The sequence below is a fragment of the Budorcas taxicolor genome, chromosome 10 (assembly GCF_023091745.1).
Source record: "Budorcas taxicolor isolate Tak-1 chromosome 10, Takin1.1, whole genome shotgun sequence".
Classification (NCBI taxonomy): Eukaryota; Metazoa; Chordata; class Mammalia; order Artiodactyla; family Bovidae; genus Budorcas; species Budorcas taxicolor.
Window position 1 is genome coordinate 12,158,609 of NC_068919.1, and position 24,160 is coordinate 12,182,768.

Sequence of the window (24,160 nt, forward strand, 5' to 3'; positions counted from 1 at the left end):
CTGGTAGGCTGCAGTCCATGGGGTTGCTGAGAGTTGAACATGATTCAGTGACTTCACTTTCACTTTTCACTTTCATGCATTGGAGAAGGAAATGGCAACCCACTCCAGTGTTCTTGCCTGGAGAATCCCAGGGACCGCAGAGCCTGGTGGGCTGCTGTCTATGGGGTCGCACAGAGTCGGACACGACTGAAGCGACTTAGCAGCAGCAGCAGCAGCAGCAGATATCTTAGTAAGTTTATCCTGTCTGAAAACATAAATCTCGCTCTATTTATTCAGATCATTTATTATTATTATCTTGTTCTAGAGTTAAAAAATGTTCTTCAAGAGACTTCCTTGGTGGTCCAGGAGTTAAGAACTCCATGCTTCCACTGCAGGGGGCACAGGTTCGATCTCTGTTCTGGTAACTAAGATCCTACATGCCCTGCAGCACAGCCCACCCCGCCAAAAAAAAGTTCTACATATGCTACTGTGCTACTGTGGGATGCTGCTACTGTGAATGATCTTTTTATTTAATTTTCCGGTTTCACTAATAACGGGAGAAATACTATGTCTAGCTTGTATACAGCAACTTCAGTGAATGCGTCTATTAGTTCTATTGTTTATTTTTCTAGGTATTAATAGATGATCTTGTCATCTGAAAATTATGTTTTAACTCTTTCTTATCAAGCCTTACACTTCCTTTTCTTTCTTTATAGCACTTGTTAGGACCTCCAGGACTATATTAAACTGTAATGGTCCAATTTAACCAGCAGCTACCTTTGTCGGGCACTTCACCATTCTCCACTCTGGGTCCTGGGTATGTTGATATCCAGGAGAGAGACGGTGATAGGCCCAGCCTTCATCACGTGGGGGAGACGGGCACCTGTGATTGGCCAGTACAGGAAAATTCGCTGCTAAGGAAACTTGGTGAAGGAGAGGGGTGGACTGCAGAAGCTAGAGGGGATGCTGGGCAGGCAAGAACTGGAGAGACCCTGCAAGGGTCAGTCCCACAGCCCATCAGTGGCTCAGTCCTCCCCACAGCCCGCATTAGTGCTCCTCCCCACGTGTAATGAGTTTTAATAAAGATTTGAGTGGCTCCCATTTCTATGGTCTCTGCTGCTTCAGGCCCCACCTGCTCCGGGAGTTCCGGCTATTTCAGTCCTGTAACTTTGGGCCCAGGGAAGGGCAGGGTTTGGGCCCAGGGTTTGGGCAGGGAGGGGAGAGTAAGTTGGGGTGGGATATCCATTCATGCTCCATTCTTCGTTTCCAGGAGTCTTCAGGCCTTTGTCAAGGGTCATAACCTTAGTAGGCCAGGAGAGCAGCTGGGAGCGAAGGGGTCTGAGAACTTCCTTGTCAGAAACATATCCCAACCAGAAGCAAGGGCATGAGCTACAGCGAGGGGCTAACTGGAGCCCCACCCATCAGCGAGGTGCCTCTGGAGCTGCTGGAAGAAGTGCTTTGGCTTTTCCGAGTAGAGGATGGTAAGCGGTGGGGATGGGTGGTGGGGGTGCACTCTCCTGGCTGAAGCCCCCATCATGGTCCCCTCCTCCATGGCAGGCTGCACGTTTCCTCCAGGGCAAGAGCTGAGGCTGAGGGTCTCACTGCCCAGAGGGGCCTGGCTAAACTGCACTCTCCCTTCCTCAGAGCTGGTCACTCATGTACTCACCCATCCTGTCATTCACAAATATTTATTAAGTTCCTTCTCTGCACCAGGGACTGTTCTCAGCATGGGGGTTACAGAAGTGGAAACACACAAAAATCTCTGCCCTCATAGAGCATTCCTTCTAGTGAAAAAGGAAAACCAACAAGTGACTAAAATGCATAGCATGCTGGTGAAATGAGTAATAAGGAGAAAATTTAAGCCAAGAAAGGAATAGGAAGTGTGCAGCCAGGGAATGTAATGTGGTCAAGGAAGGCCTTGCTCAGAAGCTGATATCTGAATAAAGGCTTGCAGGAGGTGACAGAATTAGCCATGCAGATTATGTGGGGAAAGGCATTCCTGGTAGAGGCAACAGGAGATGCAAAGCTCTGAAGCTAGATGCTGCCTCATCTGGGTACGCTATGGACAGATCCTGATTATCCAAACTCAGATGAGCTACTTTATGTATTATCTGCAGGCAGCTTGTCAAATCTAATTTAACTGCCACCCTTTCTTCCCTCCCTCCCTCACTTCTTTCCTCCCTCCCTTCCTCCCTCTCCTCACTTCCTCCCTCCCTTCCTCTTTCCCTTGGACTGCACTTGGCCAGCCCCTAGCAAAACTCTGAAGATGGTGACATTTGCCTTCACTATCCCTCCTTTCCCCACCATTATTATCCCACTGCAGTGCTATCTCCCCCAGGTAGATGAGAACTTCTTTGGAGCAGAGATCTCTTCTCCCCCTGTCCCCTGCTTTGGACCAGGAGTTCCCTGGCTCATCTTCAGCTTGGTTAGTCTCTTTCTACAATATGTGGCCCACAGCAGGGGGAAGCTGATGCTGTGAGTTGGTCTGTTAGGGGCCTGAGGTGCACCCAGCCTGTCCTTAAGGCTCCATCCTGTGTGTCCCTCCCCAGCAACTCCTTGGAATATGTCCATGTTCGTCCTGGCGGCCTTGGTGGTCATAATAAGCTTCATCCTCTTGGGAAGGAACATCCAGGCAAACAGGTGAGGAGCTGGTCTAGGGGTGGTCTCTGGAGGGTGGAGAAATCTAAAGAGGGGTCATCTAGAGACCTTGGCTGTCCACCCTTTGGGTCAGTAAAATGCAGCCTGTAGGGTTTTGTTTGTTTGAGAACCCAAAGCTGCAGAAAAACTAGCAGCTGTCCCCAATGACCATTCCCTGGCCAGCAAGCAGAGCGGGGGCTGGTGTGTCTCAGAAATCAGGATCCCTGGCTCTGGAGTCATACAGGCTGGGTTCAGATTCCAGTTCTGCCACTCACTAGCTGGGCAAGACACTCAGTACCTCCAGGCTGGCTTCTCCTTCTATAAATGGCAACCGTGATGGATTTTTTCCTCCTACGATTGTGGGGAGTGCTCAGTGGGGGCTTTTGCAGAATTAGGGATGTGGTTACATGGCACAACCTTGTGCTACTCCAAGGTCAAATGCAGGGCATGGATAGAGACCTGAGAGCACTTGGGGCTCCTGGGTAATTCTGACATTTTTATAACAACATTGCTCCTTAACCCTGGATGAACAAATCACCTGCGGAAGAATGTTAAACACAGAAATCTGTGCCTCACCTTAGATATTCTGATGCAGAGGGTCTGCGGGGGAGGGGACCTGGGCCCTGGCATTTTGTTAAACTCTCTGGATGAGTCCAGGACTAACTTTTGAAAGCTCCTTGAGGGCAGGAACTACGTTTGACTCAACTTTGCTTCCCCGAGCAACTGGCAGTGTCAGATTCTGGAAGTTATTCAACAAATACTTGGTTCACTCATTCCCATTCATTCATTCAATAATTACTATATCTTAGTAACTAGCAGTAACTTTTAAACAGTAATACTGAGAATCCCTCCTCAGATCTGTATCATGGTTTGCAACTTTGAAGGCATCTTCACATTCTCTCACTTGATCAAACCAGCCCTGTAAGGTGGGGCTGGCACAAGTTACTTATTCCCACTGAACAGAATAAGCTCACTGAGGATCCATGGAAGGGTTGGCCTTCTGGATGTGGTCATCTATGAATCCTCCTCATAGTTCTGCTATAAAGCCAGAAAGAAATAACTCAGTTATTTCGTTCACATCAGTAACTAGTCGTTACGAACTGCTACGGCTCAGTCATCATTTATTCCACAGAATAAGCCAAGCACTGCTCTGTACCAGGTTCTGTGCCGAGAATGGGGACCACAGGGCTGGACAAGAGAGATTCAGCCCCGGTCTTACGGAGCTGACAGTTTGGAGGGGAGACAACTGTAGTTGAGAATGACAGGTGATGACTGAGGGATATATAGAGGTGGGATCTAGGGCCTTGAGGGCAAAAAAGAGACGGAGGCTGGGCTGACTAAGGGACAGCATGCCCCAAGCTCAAGGGAGGAGCAGGAGGGCCCAGGGGGTTGTAGTGTGGACTGTGGGGGCGGGAGGAAAGAGAGGTCAAGAGGCAGCAGGGCCCAGAGTGTACACGCCCTGGGGGCTCCCTAAGGAGTTTTCAGGTTCTAGCTCATGGGCACTGGGGAGCCAGAGAAGAGCTCTGTACAGGGACATGAAAGGTTTATGTTTTAGTGAGATCAGTCTGTGGGAAGGACCCAGAGGGGTAGTGTCTCTGAGAAGGTGACTTTTCCTCTCTCAGACTGTCAGGAAGCATCCGCCTCAGCAAAGTCACCTCAGAGACAAGGCAGCTGTCCTCAGGAGCAGCAGACAGTCAGATGTTCCCCTGTGACCCAGACAGATTGTCTGGGCAGTCAGCTCAAACCCTGGCGGGGTCTCTTCACTAGGAGATCTAGGGGTGGAGACTTGGAGTAGAACCACCTCGGAGGGAAGAGGCTTGCCTAAGTTACTGGTAGGAAGGCTGGATCTTGAATGCCAGGTTCCAGAAGTGGGCAGTGGGGAGCCAGTGGAGGTACCTGAGCTGAGCACTCTGGAATCATGGCTGCTGTGTGCAGGCCGGTTTGGAGACATAAGCACCTAGAGGCAGAAGGATTAGGTAGGAATTTCCTGCTACAGTCTGTCTTGGGATGGAGTGGAGTGAGGGTGGGGATGGGGTAATAAGGACTACACTAAGCAGGATGAAAGTGTAGCTTGGTGAAAAGAACACAGGGCTGGGAGTCAGGAGAGAAATGCATGACCCAGACACATGCTCCTCAGGCCCCTCTGAGCCATTTTATGTCACTTGCAAGAGGAGCAACAGTAGCTGAGTTCACAGATGGCGCTGCGGGTTTGGTAAGAAGATGCATGGAGAAGTCTAAGATGTTTCTCTGCCAGAAACCTATCAAACCATCTCAGCTTTCTCCCCAGACTGTTTCCAGAACTGTGTACTGGATTTACCCCCTCAAACTTGCTAACCCACTTGGGAGCCCCAACCACTGCTCCAACCTCTTGGTACCCCCACACAGGGAACCCACATTCAATAGTGTTTTCTCTCCTCCCAGAAATCAAAAGAAGCTGCCACCGGAAAAACAAACTCCAGAAGTCCTGTACTTGGCTGAGGGTGGAAACAAAGATGAGAACAACCTGACCATCCTAACAGAGACTCTGCTCTCTGAAAAGCCAACTTTGGCCCAGGGAGAAATGGAGGCAAAATACAGGGATGTGCCACTGGTCCATCTTCCAGACCCACAAGAATCTGAAAGCTAGTCAGGGTGCAGGGCAGTGCCCCCGGAGTGTTAGCAGACAGAGTGAGTGAACTGCAATCAAACTAAAACCCTGTTTTGAAAAAAATGAACAAAATCTTTTTATTAAAATGCTTCTGGATGTGGGCAGCTGGAGTTGCATAGTTTGTTCAAATGGCAGTGGGCCACACATAAGAGGCTTGGAGTGAAAGTGCGAAATCCAGAGCCAGCCTGTGGGTCAGGAAGCCTGGTCAGACTCCTCGCGTGGTCTTGAGGAGTTCCCAGCCTCCCTCTGACCTCGGCTTCTCCATCTGTAGAAAGTGGCTGAAGCCTGGGCTGGAGATCCTGTTTTCAATCCAAGCTCCTAGAAGGGCTGAGTAAGGAAGGGGCAGGGTTCTGGGCTCAGAATTCATTTCCCCTCCCTTCCCTCCATCTGATCCACCAAGGAAGCCCTAGACAGAGGAGCCTGGTGGGCTACAGTCCATACAGTCCCACAGAGTCGGGCACGACTAAAGTGACTTAGCATGTATATACTCCCTTCCCTCCACTGCAGCCCTCTCCTTTACCTGCTGATCTGCCAAGGGTCCATGAAAGACTTCCTCTGGGCCAGGGGCCCTGCGGTAAACAGAGCTAGAAAACTATGAAACCCCCTGTCTCTGAGGCCTTTCTCTTACTAACCATGGGATCCCAAAGGAGGGTCGTGATCCCGTGTGTGAGCCACAGTGTTGCAGTACAAGCTTGGGTGGCAACCCCAATAATTTATGAAAAATTTATGAACTCAAAATGGTGTAGGTTCTATCTTACAAAAGGGGACTTTGAACACACAGACCCGTTGCCAAAGATCCTAGGTCCTGCCATCCCAGACTAGAGACAGAATACGCAGAACAGTTTCTCCTTACTGGATGCCTGGTACACCCAGGGTGGGCTCCCTGGAGTCCTGGGTTATTGTCATTGGAGAGGACGACTTTGTTCTGCAGTTTTGATCAGTCACCTTGAGAAGGCTGGTCCTGAGGGTCTGTGGACAGAGTCCTTGACTGAAGGTTGGAAAATTCAGGGGCCCTGCCTCCCAGTGAAACACCCCGGAGGCTCCCTGCACTGGCCAGCCTGCAGCACTTTCCCTCCACCTTCACTGAGAGGCAAAGCACTGGAAATACCCCTTCCCCAGACACCTTTGCTTCTCACAGGCTGAGTAGGATTTCTCAACTAGATTTTACTTGAATGAACTGTGGGGTTTGTGGCCTGGTGGTTCTGCGAGGTCAGAAGACAAAGGGAGGGTTGGGCTCCAGCCCTCCCAAACCTGCCCCTGCCCAGCCCTGCCCTGCCCATCCACCAGGAGGTGCTGGGACTTCAGGGTGGGCTGCTCTCAAGCCTCAGGAAGGCCTCATGAAGCTGTCCACCCAGAGCCGTCCCCTGGGGGCCACATCAGTCCAGGCTATAGCTGGAGCAGGAAAGGGGGTGACGGCACCATGAAGCATGTTGCCATTTTCTTCCATTTCCAGCTGACCTCTCCACGTTGTCACAGTGGTGTTTCCTTCAGGGTGAGGGATACAGTGGTTACCATGGAAACTAAGGCCTGGAGGGAACAGGAACAGCATTCCTGTATGTCCCTACGGCTCCTACAGTGATCAGGGACACTGTCTGGCGCTGGAGGAGGGTTCAGCTGTCCGCTGGATGGTGAGGGCTACTATTCCATCAGAAGGAAAGCCGGTGGTGAGAAGCCAGCCCCTGCCAGGCAGACGGCCCAGTGCCGAGCCTGGGATCCTGAGCAGGGGCCCTCAGAAGATCTTGAAGCCCTTCAATAGCGTCAGGGTGGGTGCCTTGCGCTTGCTCTGAGCCCGGGATGACTTCACAGTGACCAGCTTGGCCTGTGCCACAGCAGGCATCTCCTTCAGGCTGGTGGTAGAAAGTGTGTTGAAGGTGCAGCTGGCCAGCCCGTGGCGGGCCGTGAGTGGGGCCTGGTGATGCACAGCTCGCTCCTCCGAGATGAAGAGAGGCCTGGCCAGGGAGTTCTTCTCCAGCTCCCGCCGCGCCTCCCGTACTGCCTCATGGAAGACGTGCTGCACGTGCTCAAAGTCCAGGCAGGCAGAGACCTCGAAAAACAGGCACCCGAACCTGCCCGCCAAAGCGGCGCCCTCTGCCTGCGTGACCTGCCTGGCGAGGAAGCAGGGGGAGTCAGGGTCAGGAGCATCCGAGTCAGGCAGGCCCGGCCCTACTCCTGGCTCCTCACTTACCAGCTCCATGACCTGGAGCCATCTTCATCTCTCTGAGGCTCAGTTTTACTCATCAGTTAAATGGGAGAATGACAGCTGCCTCTCAGGGTTGTTAAGATTAAGAAAGACGATTTGTGTCAAGGGCCTAGCACAGTCCCTGCTCAGTAAATGGCAGCTGATGTCACCTAAGCCAGAATGTCAAAACGAGACTGAGGGGAAAGGAGAAGCTGGCCCAAAGTCCCTGGCTAGACCTTGCCTGTGGCCAGAGGAAGATGGCTGCTCTCAGCCCCACGTCTCCTCAGCTCTTTTCCTTGGTTAGGAAATGAGCCGCCCTCAGCCCTGGGGTGTGGATTAAGCTCTGGAGAGCGGTGTTGGCTTGGTCAGAAGCATGTGAGACCACGGTGTCTACAGAGGCCTGGTGGGCTATGGTCATGACTCAGGATGCCTGTGGTCAGCAGAGCTCTCAGGGCGATGACAACACAAGAGAGGGAGCAGCACCTATTCCCACTGTATCCTGCACCACCTCCCATGACGGTGGGATTACGTATTTGTAACCACCTCTCATGACGGTGGAATCAAGTATTTGCAACCACCTCTCATGAACTGTGTAAAAGGTCAAAAAATTATGATACCACAAGATAAGTCCCTCAGGCCTTAAAGTGCCCAAAATGCTACTGGGGAAGAGTGAAAAAGAATTACCAATATCCCCAGAATGAATGAAGCGACTGGGACAAAGCAGATATGACACTCAGTTGTGGATGTGTCTGGTGATGAAAGTAAAATCCGATGCTGCAAAGAACAGTATCGTATAGGAACCTGGAATGTTAGTTAGGTCCATGAATCATGGAAAATTGGATGTGGTCAAGCAGGAGATGGTAAGAATAAATATTTACATCCTAGGAATCAGCAAACTAAAATGGATGGGAATGGGCGAATTCAGATAACCATTGCATCTACTACTGTTGGCAAGAATCCCATAAAAGAAATGGAGTAGCCCTTGTAATCAACGAAAGAGTCTGAAATACAGAACTTGGGTGCAACCTCAAAAATGACAGAATGATCTCAGTTCATTTCAAGGCAAGCCATTCAACATCACAATAATCCAAGTCCATGCCCCTACCACCGATGCCGAAGAAGCTGAAGCTGATCATTTCTATGAAGACCTAGAAGGCCTCCTACACTAACTAACACCTTAAAAATATGTTCTATTCATCATCAGGGATTGGAATGCAAAACTAGGTAGTCAAGATATACCTGGAGTAACAGGCAAGTTTGGCCTTGGAGAACAAAATGAAGCAGGGCAAAGGCTAACTGAATTCTGCCAAGAGAATGCATCAGTCATAGCAAATACTTTTTCAACAACACAAGATGTGCAAAGATGACTTTACACATGGACATCACCAAATGGTCAATACCAAAATCAAATCAATTACATTCTTTGTAGCCGAAGATGGAGAAGCTGCATACAGTCAGCAAAAAACAAGACCTGGAGCTAACTGTGGCTCAGATCAACAGCTTCTTAGAGCAAACTTCAGGCTTAAACTAAAGAAAACTGGAAAAAACACTAGGCCAGTCAGATATGACTTAAATCAAATCCTATATGAATTCGCAGTAGCGGTAATGAATAGATTCAAGGGACTAGATCTAGATAACACTGTACCTGAAAAACTATGGACAAAGGTCCGTAGTATTGTATAGGAGGCAGTGAACAAAACCGTCCCAAAGAAAAAGAAAAGCAAGAAGGCAAAGTGATTATCTAAGGAGGCTTTAGGAGTAGCAGAAGAACGAAGAGAAGCAAAAAGCAAGGGAGAGAGGTACATCCAATTAAACTCAGAATTTCAAGGAATAGCTAGAAGAGACAAGAAGGCCTTCTTCAGTGAACAGGGTTTAACAATTAAAGAAAACACAAAAGGGGAAAGACTAGAGATCTCTACAGGAAAACTGGAAACATCAAGGGAGTTTTCCGCCCAAAGAATCAAGATAGGAGAGGGAAACATCAACAACCTCAGATATGCAGATGATACCACTCTAACAGCAGACAGCAGAGGAATTAAAGAGCCTCTTGATGAGGGTGAAGGAGGACAGTGAAAGAGCCAGCTTAAGATTAATATTAAAAACACTAAGATCATGGCATCCGCCCCCATTACTGCAAGGCAAATAGAAGGGGAAAAGGGGAAAGTAGTGACAGATTTCCTCTTCTCAGGCTCCAAAATCACTGTGGACGGTGACTGCAGCCATGAAATCAGAAGATGACTGCTTCTTGGCAGGAAAGCGATGACAAACCTGAAGACAGTATGTTGAAAAGCAGAGACATTACTCTGCCAACAAAGGTCCGTATAGGTCCCTTATCAAGGCTATGGTTTTCCCAGTGGTCACATACAGTTGTGAGAGCTGGACTGTAAAGAAAGAAGAACACCAAAGAATTGATGCCTTCGAACTGCGGGGCTGGAGAAGACTCCTGAAAGTCCCATGGACAGCAAGGAGATCAAACCAGTCACTCTTCAGGGAGATCAACCCTGAATACTCACTGGAAAGACTGATGCTGAAGCTCCAGTATTTTGATCATCTGCTGTGAACAGACAACTCATTGGAAAAGTCCCTGATGCTGGGAAAGAATGAGGGAAGGAGAAGAAGGTTTCAGAGGATGAGATGGCTGGACGGCATCACCAATGCAATGAACATGAACTTGGGCAAACTCCAGGAGATGGTAAGGGACAGGGAGGCCTGGCATGCTGCAGTTCATGGGGTCTCAAAGAGTCAGACACAACTGGATGACTGAACAACTCATAATGGTGGAATCAAGCATTTGTAACCACCTCTCATGATGGTGGGATCAAGTATTTGTCAACTTTCAGGAAGGTCCTGAAAGCATGGACATCAGGTGAGAGAAAAATACTGGTCCTTTGGTAGACCAGATGTCCAGAAGAGATGCAGTGGGGGCAGCCCTGAGGGCTGGAGATCAAGGTTTCAATGGCCGAATCCCACTGCTGAGCAGCCTCACCCACCATCCCTGAGGACAATGGCACAGACTGTGAGGTGAGAGGAGAACTCAGGGCAAGTATGGAGGGAAAAGATTTCTGAGCCAAGGGTAATCTAGCAGAAGCAAGGGCTAGGAGCAGGTTAGCCCATCAGACAGGGAGAGTGTCTAGGACAAAAAGGGTCAGGGCACAGCACAGAATCCATTCCCCACCCAAGGCTGGTGTCCTGTCAGTTCAGTTTCCCGAGGAGCTTTTGAAAGAATACTTGGTATTACATGCCTTTGTGATGAACTTGAATCTGAAACTTTGTCATTGTGGGCCTTGAATAATGAGCTTTCAGAAACAACCACCCCATGTGCGCATGCATGTGTGTGAATGGCTGACCCAGCACGTAACATTATCACCCTTTTTGCTTATTTTGGCATAGCCTAGCAAAAATGGTATCAGTGGTTTGGGAACCACTGCCCTAACCCACATTTTACCCTTCAGCTGCAAGACAGTCATGGGAGACATTGGCCACTGCTCAGCAAAAGTTAGATTGACTGTGCCTGTCAAATCCTGACCTACCAACATCAGGACTGAACCAAAGAAGGAAATGGGGATAAATCATCATGACTCCTTCTTAGGGAACTGAGGCTGCTTTGCTCTTTGCTCCCAAACCACTTTCAGACAATCCCTTGGGTAAATATTGGGACCAAAATAGTGGCCTAGTTTTTTCCTTCATATTTAAAACTGATTATTCTCAATCCAGTCTTCTGATTCCTCCTCTAGGTTCTGGGGGCTCTTTGACTCCACGAAGACTACCTTTTGGCTTTAAGTTCACACAACTTCCCTCATTCCCTGAGACAGAATTTGTCTGGGTGTGAGGGCATGCCCGCCTTTGAAGTCTCCTCCTGTGAATCTCCTTCATGAGACCACACCTCTTTTCCCCACTGCCCATCAGCCCTGATCTATATCAAGCATCCCCTCCTTTATAACACCAGTCAATGGGCCTTTGGCATCTGGGAAGCAGGGGTGGTGACTGGCCTTGAGGAGGGAGGGATGGGAGGAAGACTGCCCTACCTCCCAAGTAGACTGGCCACAAGGGATGGACGTCCGAGCTGGAGAAGGCCAGTGGGGTCACTCATCAGGTGAAGGCGTCATAGTCTCAAACACCTCAGGGGCCAGGCAGGCAACTTGAATGTGTGGGGAGGAGTAAGCCACGGGGATGGTGAGGCCTGTGGTCAGCTGGAGGGAGCACACCCCGCCCTAAAGCATTCCAGTTCCAGGTCTTTTAAAACACTGTGCCAGCCAAACAAAATATGACTGCAGTACTCAGTGGTCATCTGCCCCCAGGCCAGTCTGTGGCCTTTGATTGAAGTCCAGCCCTTTCTAAGAGACTCCTGCCCTCGGCACAGCCAACGGTGGGAGTGAGCCTGGGGACCTCACTTGGGGGAGGCAAGAGCTGGCTGAACCAGAGCAGACTGGCCTGACTCACGCTGCCTATCAGAGCCTCTCTCTCCAGAACTGGAATTGGGCCCTGGATGACCAGCCAGCCGCAGGGAGTGGAAACAGAAGGTCATATAGTCTCAGGCAAGAAAGGGTGAAGCCAAGAGACCTCAGAGCCCCGGGAAGATGGAAGGAGTGGCCTCTCTTCCGACCTTCAGGGTCCAGCCCCTGTGCAGCCTGGATGCCTTTCCCTTCCTGCCTGGCACTGCCTGGAAGACCTGCCCACCCTGTACCCTTACGACATGTCCCCTCCCTTCCACCTACATCAGAGGAGATCACTCTTCTTCGCAGCCAAATAATCCCCAAAGATGATATCGCCTGGATGAGGAAAGCGAGCTCTGGGCTGTGGGACGAAGTGCGTACTCACCTGTACTGGGCCATGTCCAGCTTGTTGCCCAACAGCAGAGCTGGGAAGCTGCGTTGCGTCTCCTTTGCGTGCAAAGCGAGCAGCTCCAGGTAGCTGCTGCTGCCCTCGAAGCTCTGGCGGCTGTCAACGCTGTACACCACCAGGAAGGCGTGGGCCCAGTTCAGGTAGCGCTCACAGTTCCTGGGGGTGTCCTGGGACAAAGCAGGCAGCCTCAGTCAGGGGCAGAACAGGCGGGGGTAAAGGACTTCACCTGAGCTGCCTCTCCCCGCCTCCCTGCTCCCTGGGTCTTTGTACATTGTTCCCCAGCAGGGCCCTTTTCAAAGGGGCACTTGAGTGTGGATTTGGCTTGATGTGAAAGGAGACATTGTCTCTGAGCCTCACTCCCACCACCCAACCACAGACTGGGAGACCTTCTCTGGGGCACGGAGCCAAGACTCTGGCATGGCCCCCACTGAGACCTGGCTGTGCCTGGGCACTGCTGGTTTGGGGTCAGGTTCATGGTGCCCCTTTAGCTTCTGAGAAGAACTGGCATCGGGCCTTGGTAGGGGGTGGTGAGAGCATAGGAAGATGTATGTACTGGGCGGGGAGTGGGAGTTGGGGTCAGAGAAGCATCTGTAAACACAGGTGTGCACCTGTGGGCACAGGCACCAAGCCCCAAAGCGCAGGATCTCAGGGATGGCACCAGCAATCATCAGTCCTCCCCAGGCCCCGTCCTATCCCTTCTCATTTGGCAAATCAATGGATTCAGGCCCAGAGGGGTCAGCACCTCGGGGACATAGCAGATTGGAGCTGAAAAGGTTTACAGATTCCCATCCGAGGCCCCCACTCTGGAAACAGGACTCCTGCAGAGGCTGCACGGATTCTCAGCTCCTCGGGGGTAACGGGGGAGGGGTGGGGGGTGGGGAGAGGGGTAATGTTACCAGGTCTGCAGTGTCCATGACCCTCAGGTGGACAGGCTGGTGGTCCACGGTCTCCTCAGAGCTGTAGGTGTCCTCTGTAACAGACGGTCAGCCCAGTCAGAGGCAGGCCGGCCACTCCAGGGTGAGCTAGGTCTGACTCCCAGCTTGCCTTTCTGCTAGACCCTGCGCACCCCTTGGGGGCTGCTCTGGGGCTGGCTGAGCTGGGACCACAGGAGAGGATCTTGGCTCTCACCCACATAGAGGACACGGGCAGAACCTCCCACCAAGCAGATGCTGCTGCTTTTAAGCTGTGTGGCTTGGCCAAGTCTTTTCAACATTTTGAGGCTCTGTTTTCTAATTTTAAAATAAGGATAACGTGGGACTTCCCTGGTGGTCCAGTGGCTAGGAGGCCTGGGTTTGACCCTTGGTCAGGAAACTAGATCCCACATGCAACATCTAACACCTGGCTCAGCCAAATAAAAAATTTTGAAAGTGAATAGGGATAGCGTGACGGAGAAGGCGATGGTACCCCACTCCAGTACTCTTGCCTGGAGAATCCCATGGACAGAGGAGCCTGGTGGGCTGCAGTCCATGGGGTCTCCAAGAGTCAGACACGACTAAAGTGACTTAGCAGCAGCAGCAGCACCAGGGATAATATGATAACACTGGCTAACAGTTTTCAAGTTTCAACTCTGTGTCAGGCACTGTGCTAAAGGCTTGTCCCTGCACCATCTCAAAGGGCTGTGGGAGGACTGGATGGGCCCCTAGGCACATACCTGGCCCTCCACAATGCCTGGGAAAGGATGCTGGGGACATGATGCTCCCAAGTTTCCAGGGCAGGTTCACATTCCTAGGTGATTTTTTTTAACTTTTTATTTTGAAATAATTTTAGACTCATGTAGAAGTTGCAAAACAGTACACAGAGTTCCTGTGTACCCTACCCCGCACTTCTCTCCCCCACACTGTTAGCCCCTTACATAACCATAGTTCAAGGATCAAAACTAGGAAACTGACTTTGGTGCCATACTATGAGCTGAACCACTGATCTTATTCGGATTTCAAATTGGTTTTTATATATATATATATATATTTTTCAAAGTTCTCATGACCTCAAACCTGAGAAAGAGTCAAGTGGCAGGGCCTGCAAAGAGGACCTCACTGTCACAGGCAATTTCTTTCCCCACCCCCAAATTTCCCCTGTGCCACTGGCCCACATGTGGGGTGCACTTGGCCCTCACCTTTCCCTGGGGGGCCCTGGGCCCCCAGATGACCCCAAAGAAGAATGCTCTGTGCAGAACTGGGGTCCTCTCTGCCTTGCTGGCAGAATCCACTGTGAGAATAGTCCCCCCCAACTCTGGCGGAATTCACAAACACTTCTCTCCGAGGGTCACTGGCAGACAAGCCAGGCCTGGACACATGCCAGGCCCACTAGCAGCCAGCAGAAATCGCAGACAGCTCCCATCCCCAGCCTGCTGCAGGGACTTGGATAAATAGCCACTCTTATTCAAAGACAAAAAAAAAAAAATCTAATGGAAAATATGCCCCAAATGTTTAACTATATTTGGTGCAAGAAGAGTGGATGCCTACGTCTCGTTCAGATTTGTCTTTATTTTCCTGCCAGAGTTGTCTGATGCGTGCCTTTTAGGTGCTTCCCAAGTCCTGGGCCCAAGGAGGCACCGTTGCTGTGCCCAGCCTGGGGGTAAATATTAGCCCAGGCTTGGTCTACTGTAGCCCCGTGCAACACGATAGCCTTTTGAGATTCCTGTTAGCTCTGCTAGAGAGACAAGGAGGTGAGACCCAGAGGAAGGAACTCGGTCACAGGCACACAGCACCCTACCAGAAAGAACATGAACTCAAGGGCTCCACGGTGAGACCCTCTCACGCCCTCTGTTCAGTGGACCCGCCAGTCCTCCAGCTCTGACTGGGCCACAACTGAGGAACATACATGGGTGAGTGAAGAAGGCTCAGAGGTCATGAGATCATCTTACCCAGCTCCCTCGCTCCCTTGCAAGTGAGGTGACTCCAGGGGCTGGGGGTGGGGTAGGGGCTCCTTTTCAAAATGCAGTCACGTCCTGCCTTCCTGTCACAAATTCCCTGCCCTCAGGACATTCTGGAGTCCTTTAATAAATCGGGGCTTCATAACTCCTAGGGTTCCCCAGGTGGCCCTAGTGGTAAAGAACCTGCCTGCCACTGCAGGAGAAATGAGACACATAAGCGACACGGAAGATTCCCCTGGAGAAGGAAATGGCACCCCCCTGCAGTGTTCTTGCCTGGAGAATCCCACAGATAGAGGAGCCTGGGAGCTACAGTCCACGGGGTCAGAGTCCGACACGATGGAAGTGACTGAGCACAGAGCACAGCTCCCAGTTCTAAATGAGCTTCTGAGGACTCTGATGCTGGGAGAAGTTTCTTTCCCCCAAGTGTTTTCCTCTCATTTACACTGATAATTTTTAAAGCACCACCAAAGGAGCTCCTGTGAGTATGTATAGGATAATGCTTCCGAAATGGTACCTGTATCCTTGTTGGAGCAGGCTGGGGGTGAAGAGAGGTAAGAAGCTGTCATTCTGCCCTAGGCGAACCAGCTAAGATTCCCCCAGTCCCTCTGTGAGAAGAGGGTGTTCTGGAGACCCTGCTCCCTTCCTGGAGTGCTCAGCACAGGCACACAGGCACTGAATCTCTTGGTTCCAGTAGCTCCCAACCCATAATAAGGCACAACTCACACACAGAATACAGTCTATTAGTCCTATTACAAGGCACAACTTATTAGTACTATTAATTATTATTACAAGGCACAACTTCTTAGTTCCATAACAAGGCACAACTCAGAGAACACAGTCTATTAGTCCTATCTTCCAGATGGGGAAACTGAGGCTCAGAGATCCCACAGGCTTCTGACTTCAGGCCCTCAATAGCATACCACTCATGCATGCTCAGTCGTGTCTGACTCTTTTTGACCCCATGGACTAGCCCGCCAGGTTCCTTTACCCATGGGGATTCTCTAGGCAAGGATACTAGAGTGGGTTGCCATGTCCTCCTCCAGGGGATCTTCCCAACCCAGGTATCACACCCATATATCTTTACCTACTGAGCCACCTGGGAAGTCCTCAATAGCATAAGGATACCCTTCACGGAGGACAGCTGGAGTGGTGTCTTATCTTCCTTTACACCTGAAGTTCTCCATGATCTTAGGCAAAACACTGAGCCCTCTCTGCCTCAGTTTCTTTACTTATACAATGGGGATAATAATAGGAGGTCTGGACTTCTCTGGTGGCTCAAATGGTAAAGAATCTGCCTGGAAAGTGGGAGATCTAGTTTGATCCCTGGGTCAGGAAGATCCCCTGGAGATGGGAATGACAACCCACTCCAGTATTCTTGCCTGAAGAATCCTACAGACAGAGGAGCCTGGCAGGCTACAGTCCATGGGAGTCACAAAGAGTCAGACACGACTGAGCAACTAACATACACACTAATAGGAGGTCTTTAAAGGGTAATCCTAAGACCCAATTTCAAATCCCATGTTTAATATCATCTATGTTGTGCCTATACTGCACTCCAAGCTAGAAACAGGAATGAACAACACAGGTCTCCACCCCGAAGAGGCCTCTTTGGGCTCAAGCTCTTAGAAGGTTTTATATCTCCACATGGCTAACTCTCCCTTAGATGCTCAGACTTCTCTGCACAGAAGAGGATCTGGTCAGAGAGTCCCCGCTGTTGCTGGAACCAGCCATGGGATAGTGGCTGGAATGTTTAGACAGTGGACAGGCTCAGAAGCTCTGAAGGCGGGGTGAGAGACCAAAGGCTGAGGTGACTAACCACTGCACAGCTGCCCCGCCCTCAGCCGTCTGACTTCATATTCCTCCACCCACTCAGAACTCCAAAACTGCTCAATCAGGAGGCTCAAACTACCACTGTACTAGGCGCCCCTGGTGGGACCCTGCCTGAAGTGTATGAATTGGGGGACAGGAAGGAGAGAGACTGGAGGTGGGTTGTCAAATAAATACAAGATGACCAGTTAAATTTGAATTTCAGATAAACAGCTAACAGTTATAAGTATGTCCCATACTTATATTGAGGCAGGCAGAATCTGTCTTCTGAGGCACTGTCCTTGGGCATCTCCATTTTTCCTTCCCAGACATCCCTGCTGTGTGACTTTTCTCCCTCCCTCTCCCCTCAGTGACCAACTTCAAGTCTGGCCTCTCCCAACACCACCCCCTGCCTCCCACAATTGCGTCCTGTGTCACACTCCAGAGGTCACTGACCTCCGCTAATCAATGGGCTCCCCTCAGACTTACTGATGACCTTGGCCCAGAAAGTTCCTTGGGTCTACTTCCTCCACTGCAGCGGAGGGGTGTGTCAAAGTGCAGGTGGTCACCCCAAACTCCGAGGAATAAATCGCCTTAGGGACTGTCAGCAAGTTGCCTGCCCTGCACTCCTGACTTAGCCAGGAACCCCTTTTGCTTTCTCTGTTTGACACCCTGGGGTTTTGTGTAAGACCTCCTTGGAAGAAGAGATTCTGCTGATTAAGGAATAAATTCTAAAAGCCATTGGACCAAATAGCCATGACGTCCCCTTCCTGGTCTGACAGTGGGAGTCAATATCCCAGCCTGGACTGAGGGGCTGATGGACACCTAGGGGCTAAAGAGCTCTTTCCTTTTGGTGTCACAGGGGCATTCCATCAGAGGCCTGCTGTGAGTGGTGCTTCACTGTGGAGGTTTCAATGGGTGGGACCCCGAGGGTCCTCCCAGAGCCTTGGATTTCCTCAGAGGGCCTTCGGGAGTTCCACAAAAGCTTATTCAATTCTCATGAATGGGGAAAATAATCTAAGACTGCAGTCCCCATTTCCAAAAAGCAGAGAGCATCCAGACATCCCATTTTTCTCAGTGGAAAGTTGACCATAAAGAAATGCTATAAATGTGAGCTTAAATTACGTTTATACTAATAAAATTCTGTATTTATTTAGATATTGGGGTTCAATTAAGCAGTTATTTGAGGAAAGCATTCTGCTGCTAAAATTAATTTTCAGAAACACTGATTTGATTAACTTGGGGGAATCTCAGCCACCAAAGATGGGAAGCCATCTGAGAAGGAAGAAGGAAGGAGAAGAAAATACGCATTTAGTGTCTCCTGTGGGTCAAGCCCTAGGCTGGATCTTTTACATATATTATTTCTTTAATCCTCACAGTAATTCTCTGAGATAGCTATTTTTATGCCCGTTTTACAAATAAGGAAACAAAAGTTCAGAGAGGTTAGGTGACTGCTTCAAAGGTGCACAGCCAGTAAGTGACAGAGCCAGGATTCAAACTCAGGATTCAAAAGGGACACCAGGGCATCCCTTTTCCCAATATACCATGAGAGAGCCACCAAACAAGACTAGTTTTCTTGTGTGGTTAAAAAACTGGTTTAGAACCCAGTATCACTAGGGAATTTTCCAAATGTCTTATCCAGCTTTTCTGGAAAAGTACACTGAATGACGGTCTGGAAGAATCACACTTAATGGATGTGGATGTTCTGCAATGTTTGATTTTTTTTTGTTTTAAGTCTCATCGTACCTAATATTTTAGGGCAAATCAACTTCTCTCAGTTCTCTTAATTGGGCTAAGCCCCAAGCTATCTGGGGTGTGCTGTGGAAGGGTACATTTCTGGAACGTAAAATATTTTGCCCATGGCCTGGGTTATGCTGATGGCTCCTCCCCTTGGTCCCCAGATGCGTGGTTCCGGTCAGGCCTGGACCTACCACAGTGTATGTGGGTGTGCAGGGGAGAGTCCAACGGGACACAGCCAGAGGAACAGGGAGGAGTGGATGGGTCCTTACCCAAGTTGGGGTCATATTCGCTGATAAACCTCCTGGTCAGAAACTTCACGGTCAGGGCTGCAAGAAGTAGAAAGAAGTTGGCTTAGTATCCCCATTGTGTCTGGCTGCTGGACACTGGAGGCTGCTCCTCTCATTTTAGAGAAGACTTTTCTAGGTGCTGTAACCCCTTTGCTCTGGGGGAATGTGGCTGGGGAGCTGGTTTGAGAGGCTCAGATGAAACCAGAAATATGGGGAACATGTCCTTCCCAGTTGCATTTTTTGGGGGTGGGGGAGGCAGGAAGCAAAGAAATGAGAGGCAAGTCTAAGGGGTGTTTATGTTTATGAAGACCCTACTTAAGGCGTCTGGACCCATCAACTGTTACCATAGGGTCTGCCTAGTGAAAGTGAAACTGAAGAGAGAGATCCCCTTCAGAGATGAGGCACAGAGATTCTGAAGTATGGGGGCATTTATCCCAGTCTTGGCTATAAGCCAAAGAGAGAGTAGAAGTTGAGCTGATCAATGGGTAATCTCTGGGAGGGATATGAACCCTCTGAGTCCCAAGTAAACACACTCTAGTCCTTAGTCCTCAAGTCTCGCCTCTAAGGCCTCCACACTCATCAGGCAAGTCTCTCAGAACATAAAACCCAGGGAAGTTGTCTCCAGGTGGAATGCATTCACAAGACTGATTCTGTTCAGAACTTTAGCCACGTAAAGCCAAGGGCCAGCTCACTACTACCCTGGACTCTTCAAAAGAAGCACAATATTTTAAAGAAAATCCTTAAAATTCTATCCCAGGATTCCTAACAGGGTCAGTTAGCAAACTAATTATCCAGGGGACACATATTTTAACATTTAAATTCCTTCATTCATGTAGTCACTGGCTAATGTACCAGTGACAGAGTTGCGAATAACAGTTTGATTTTCTAAGGGACGAGGGGAAGTCTTTTCTGTAGGACAGCATGATTCAGAATCCCCACTCTGAGTCAGGGGGCTGGCTTCAAAAGTGGAAAGGAGGCCCCTGGTAACTCTCAAAGAAGGAAACTCATAGCGGAGTCCATGATGGCCATTTACTAATGGCTGTAACTGGAAGACAGCCAGTGGAAGAGCCCCCTCGGCCCTCCCACCTTCAGCTGCCTGGGACTGAGAGTGGCAAAGAGGGCTGTGAACCCTTTTTCTGGATCTTTGCCTACAGTGACACCCCCACCACCTGAGCTCCAGCTGGGTGATAGCTACCAGAAGTGATGAAGGCTGTTCAGTGTTGCTAGAAATGGCCTGAGTAGAAATCCAAGAGCTTTGTTCATCAAGGCTCAGTCCAAGGCACCTGAGATTACAGTCCAATATGTTTCCAGAAAGTCAGGAGAAGGGTCTGGCTTGAAACAAATACATTTGAAAAGAATTCACACTTTGTTCCAGAATTGCAGGGAACTGAGGTGGGGAGTGGGGAGTGGCACTCTCCCCCTGGGAAACCCCCAAAGTCAGTGCCTTTTATCACCTCCCTTCAGGAGTTTGGGGCCCCTTCACCCCCGGCCGAAATCAAGAAGCAGCAAGGCTGCGACGAAGCCAATAGGGGCACGGGGCTGGGAATCAGTGCCTCACAGATCCCTCTGGGGCCAGTCACCAGGGCTGCCTGCTGGCCCGGAAGAGGGGACGGAGGGTGGTGGTACAGGCGCGGAGGAGACCAGCAAGGGACCAGAGACACGAAAGGAGACAGCTGGGATCACAGACAAGGAGGGCACAGTCAGTGGGGAGACACAGAGGGACAGGCAGGCCAGGAACCCAAGACAGCTGAGACACGGAGGTGGTGAAAACAAAGCAAGAGGGAGAGCCAAGCAACAGAGAAACTGAGGCACAGAAGAAAATCGCGGTGTCTCAGCCAGCTCACCTGGGCGCAGAAAGCCCCTGAAGACAGTGGGAGAGCCTGCCTGCACACCCCGAGCTCCCGCTTCTGTCCACCGCTCCCCGTGTCTCCCGTCCCCGCCGAACCCCTTCCCTCCCGCCCGCGCCCCACTCACCGGACTTGCCCGCCCCGCGGCGCCCCAGGATGGCCAAGTTGACCTCGAGGGGCGCGCTCTGCGGCCCGCCGCCCGCGCGGGGCTTCCCGAACACCGAGGCCATGGCGACGCTGCGGAGAGAGCCGCGGGTCCCGCCTCAGGGCCCCGAGCAGCGTGCCCGCCCGTCGGGGCCTCGGGAGCGAGTGGCGGGCCGCTGGCACTCGCGGGCCCGGCGGCGCCGGCGTCCGCTTCCCGGGCCCGGCGCCCAGCGGGCGGCGTCCCCGCGGCCCCGCCAGCCCCGGCGGGGAGGAGCGGCGGGGGCGGGGGGTGCCGGCGGGCGGGGCCGCCCCGAGCGCCGCCGACTCCTTGTAAGGGCCGAGGAGACCCCTGCGGGGCGCGCTCACCCGGCTCCCCGCCTGCCGCGCGCCCCACGGCTGCGCTGGGCCTCGAAGGTTGGGAGCCGTCACCGCCCGCAGCGCCCCCCAGGACCCGACGGGAAAGGGCAAGGACGGGAGAGAGGGAGGAACGGGGTAGAGGGACTCGGGGGAAGGATGTTTCCAGCCTGGTCTGAACCTCCAGTCAGTCACTTCCCATCAGCAAGAAGATCCACCCCTCCCTTTGTCTTACCCATCGGCCTCGCCTCCTCCTCCGGGAAGCCTGCCGGGTTCAAATCCAAGCCATGTGCTTTCTCTGGATCGCAAGCCCCCTCAGCCTTGGCGCTCAACTTCCCCAACCACATTACCCTCCCCTTCGATGTGGGACCTGCAGAACCCATAAAGGACCCTGGTTTCTGGGAAAGGAGCGAGGGAAGATCTCCTTACTAAGATTTCATGGCCAACCTGGGCCCAGCTTCAAGAAACCTAACCCAACCGGGATTACGGTTTTCTCCCTGATGGGAGCTTATGAGTGGCCCAGCGTGCAAAGGGGGGCATTTATTTTTTCTAAAACCTGGACGGATGAACCTGGTAGGGATCAACTGTCATTGGCCTTGAAACCCAGGGAAAAATCTGGACCTGCTGGAGAAAGGGCAAAGGACCAACATGAGGAATCTGGACATTTAGGATCTAGTGCCAGGTCTTAAATGGGTGACCTTAGGCAAGTCATCTCACTTCTTTGGGCTTTGGTGACCCCATCTATGGGCTTCTCTGGTAGCTTAGTGGTAAAGAATCCGCCTGCAATGCCGGAGTCTCAGGAGACGCAGTTTCAGTCCCTGGGGTGGGAAGATCCCCTGGAGGAGTGCATGGCAACCCACTCCAGTAGTCTTGCCTGGAGAATCTCAAGGACAGAGGAGCCTGGTGGGCTACAGTCCATAGGGTTGCAAAGAGTCAGACACGACCTAAATGACTCACACACACACACACACAAACACACACACACACACACACACACACACACACACACACACACACACACTCCCATCTATAATGCTAAAGGAAGGGGGAAATGAATCCAAAATTCCATGAGTGGTTCAGGCCCAATGGAGAGTGACCAAAATCAACCCTGAGTTCCAGGTCTAAGTACTTTCTAGAACCCTGTGGGATCTTTCTTTTGAAATACACCCCAGACCAGAGTGGGGAAAGATGTGGGCATCTCAAGAGACTTCTCATCACAACCTATCCCCCTCCAACCCCAACCCCCCTATTCTCCCACAGCTAATCTACCCACCTACGCACAGAAGAAACCAGGAAAGTCCAGGTCAGCAGATGGAGGGAAATGGAGTCAGAGCCTGATGGTAATAACTTCTTTTCAACCAAGAGAGAAAATTATTTTCCAGGACAGGACATAAATAGTGACTCAGCCTAATTGTTTCTGGGAGATCATGGTAAAGCAGCTGTGTTATTAAGACTCTAAGGTGTTAGGAGGAATTTGTTTAGATTACACCCACAGGCCAGAATCGCTCACACAGCTAATGGCCTTTGAGTTGCAGAAGGAGAAAAAGTGGGAGCCAAGTTCTGGCCACATCCGTGGGCTGGCCCGGGGAGAACAGACTTGTTCTGGGTGGGGCTATGGGGAGACTCGGTCTCACGGGAGGCCTGCTGGAGAGACGGCAAGCTGTGGACCCCCAGAGACACAACAGGGAATAATCTTGGGCTCTGCTACTTCTCTACTTATGTGATTTTGGGGGAGTTACTTTTCTTGTCTTTGAGACTCAGACCAACTAGTAGATGGGAGCTTCAAGATAGCAGTTTCCAGCTCAGTGATTTTGTGAACTCTAACCACCTGAGCTGTCCATAATTAGAAGGGACTACTGTCTGGAGGAAATGAACCTCCTGACACTAAAGGCAAATGGGGGTGAGATTTCAAGGTGTTATAAGGCAGGGGTCCCCAACCTCTGGGATCTAATGCCTGATGATCTGAGGTGGAGCTGATGTAATCATAATAGAAATAAACTGCACAATAAATGTAGTACACTTGAGTCATCCTGAAACCATCCCACCCCCGGGTCTGTGGAAAAAAATTGTCTTCCACAAAACCAGTCCCTGATGCCAAAAGTATTGGGGACTGCTGTCATAAGAAGATCCCACAATGATTTGCAAGATGGGATGAGATGATCCTTAATCCCCTTCTAGTTCAGAGATTATTTGAACTGGTTGCCAGCTGGTTGTCCAGACCCTCAGCTATGACTGCTAAGTGCTCAAAGTCTGCCCCTCCTGTGAGGTTTAGGAGGAAAACAGTTGCCCACCTCACAACTGCAACCACGCCCATTCTCCATCCTCAGCCTCTTCATCTGTGGGCTGCTTGTCCAGCGCCCAGAAGTGCCCACTTGGACCAGAAAGGCCCTTACAATCATCATTTACTGTCAAACCATGGAATAAGCTGGGCCTCAGTTTATTATCTTTTTTTTTTTTAAGAATATTACTCTCTGCATGTTTTTTCTCACACATCACTATTTTCTCAAACACTACCAGCAGTTCCAAAATCTATCCAAAAATACAGTCAAGGGACTTCCCTGGTGGTCCAGTGGTTAAGACTCTGCACTTCCACTGCCGGAGGCACACGTTCGATCCCTGATTGAGGAACTAGAGTATGATATCTCGTGGCCAAAACACAACAACCAAAAATACAGTCAAGTAATTATGGAAATTTTACACAGGAAATATGAAGTACTGGATCAGACCCATCAGGTTGAAATATAAAAATTTCAACATTTTCCATCTATGTCATTCCCTGGAGGGTAGAATTCATTGAATAGGAATATTCACTATTTGTATATGCAA

The 24,160-nt window shown here is 50.7% G+C and overlaps 2 protein-coding genes across 3 annotated transcripts; one reads left to right on the forward strand and one right to left on the reverse strand.

The window, feature by feature from the left end:
• The first annotated feature begins 1,363 nt into the window (after positions 1 to 1,363).
• Positions 1,364 to 5,242, forward strand: SLC51B (solute carrier family 51 subunit beta). Its single transcript, XM_052646501.1, has 3 exons — positions 1,364 to 1,460; positions 2,529 to 2,619; positions 5,038 to 5,242. The coding sequence occupies exons 1-3, from the start codon at positions 1,364 to 1,366 to the stop codon at positions 5,240 to 5,242; spliced, it is 393 nt and encodes a 130-aa protein (XP_052502461.1).
• Positions 5,243 to 5,324: 82 nt separating this feature from the next.
• RASL12 (RAS like family 12) lies at positions 5,325 to 21,145 on the reverse strand. 2 transcript variants are annotated; one of them, XM_052646500.1, is made up of 5 exons: positions 20,964 to 21,145; positions 18,972 to 19,028; positions 13,181 to 13,254; positions 12,261 to 12,451; positions 5,325 to 7,364 (listed from the first exon to the last, which is right to left on the reverse strand). In XM_052646500.1, the coding sequence occupies exons 1-5, from the start codon at positions 21,064 to 21,066 to the stop codon at positions 7,106 to 7,108; spliced, it is 684 nt and encodes a 227-aa protein (XP_052502460.1). In that variant the 5' UTR covers positions 21,067 to 21,145; the 3' UTR covers positions 5,325 to 7,105. The 2 variants fall into 2 exon arrangements, with proteins under 2 accessions (XP_052502460.1, XP_052502459.1); XM_052646499.1 differs by having other exon boundaries at positions 5,325 to 7,368.
• Between the last annotated feature and the right edge of the window lie 3,015 nt (positions 21,146 to 24,160).

Excerpts from the sequence above, each read along its gene's own strand:
- SLC51B (XM_052646501.1), top strand. The coding sequence starts at position 1,364 with ATGAGCTACAGCGAGGGGCTAACTGGAGCCCCACCCATCAGCGAGGTG. Across the intron at positions 1,461-2,528 it reads GCTTTTCCGAGTAGAGGATG|CAACTCCTTGGAATATGTCC; the intron begins GTAAGCGGTGGG and ends GTCCCTCCCCAG. Across the intron at positions 2,620-5,037 it reads AGGAACATCCAGGCAAACAG|AAATCAAAAGAAGCTGCCAC; the intron begins GTGAGGAGCTGG and ends CTCTCCTCCCAG.
- RASL12 (XM_052646499.1), bottom strand. The coding sequence starts at position 21,066 with ATGGCCTCGGTGTTCGGGAAGCCCCGCGCGGGCGGCGGGCCGCAGAGC. Across the intron at positions 13,255-18,971 it reads CGAATATGACCCCAACTTGG|AGGACACCTACAGCTCTGAG; the intron begins GTAAGGACCCAT and ends CGTCTGTTACAG. Across the intron at positions 7,369-12,260 it reads CTGGACATGGCCCAGTACAG|GCAGGTCACGCAGGCAGAGG; the intron begins GTGAGTACGCAC and ends CTTCCTCGCCAG.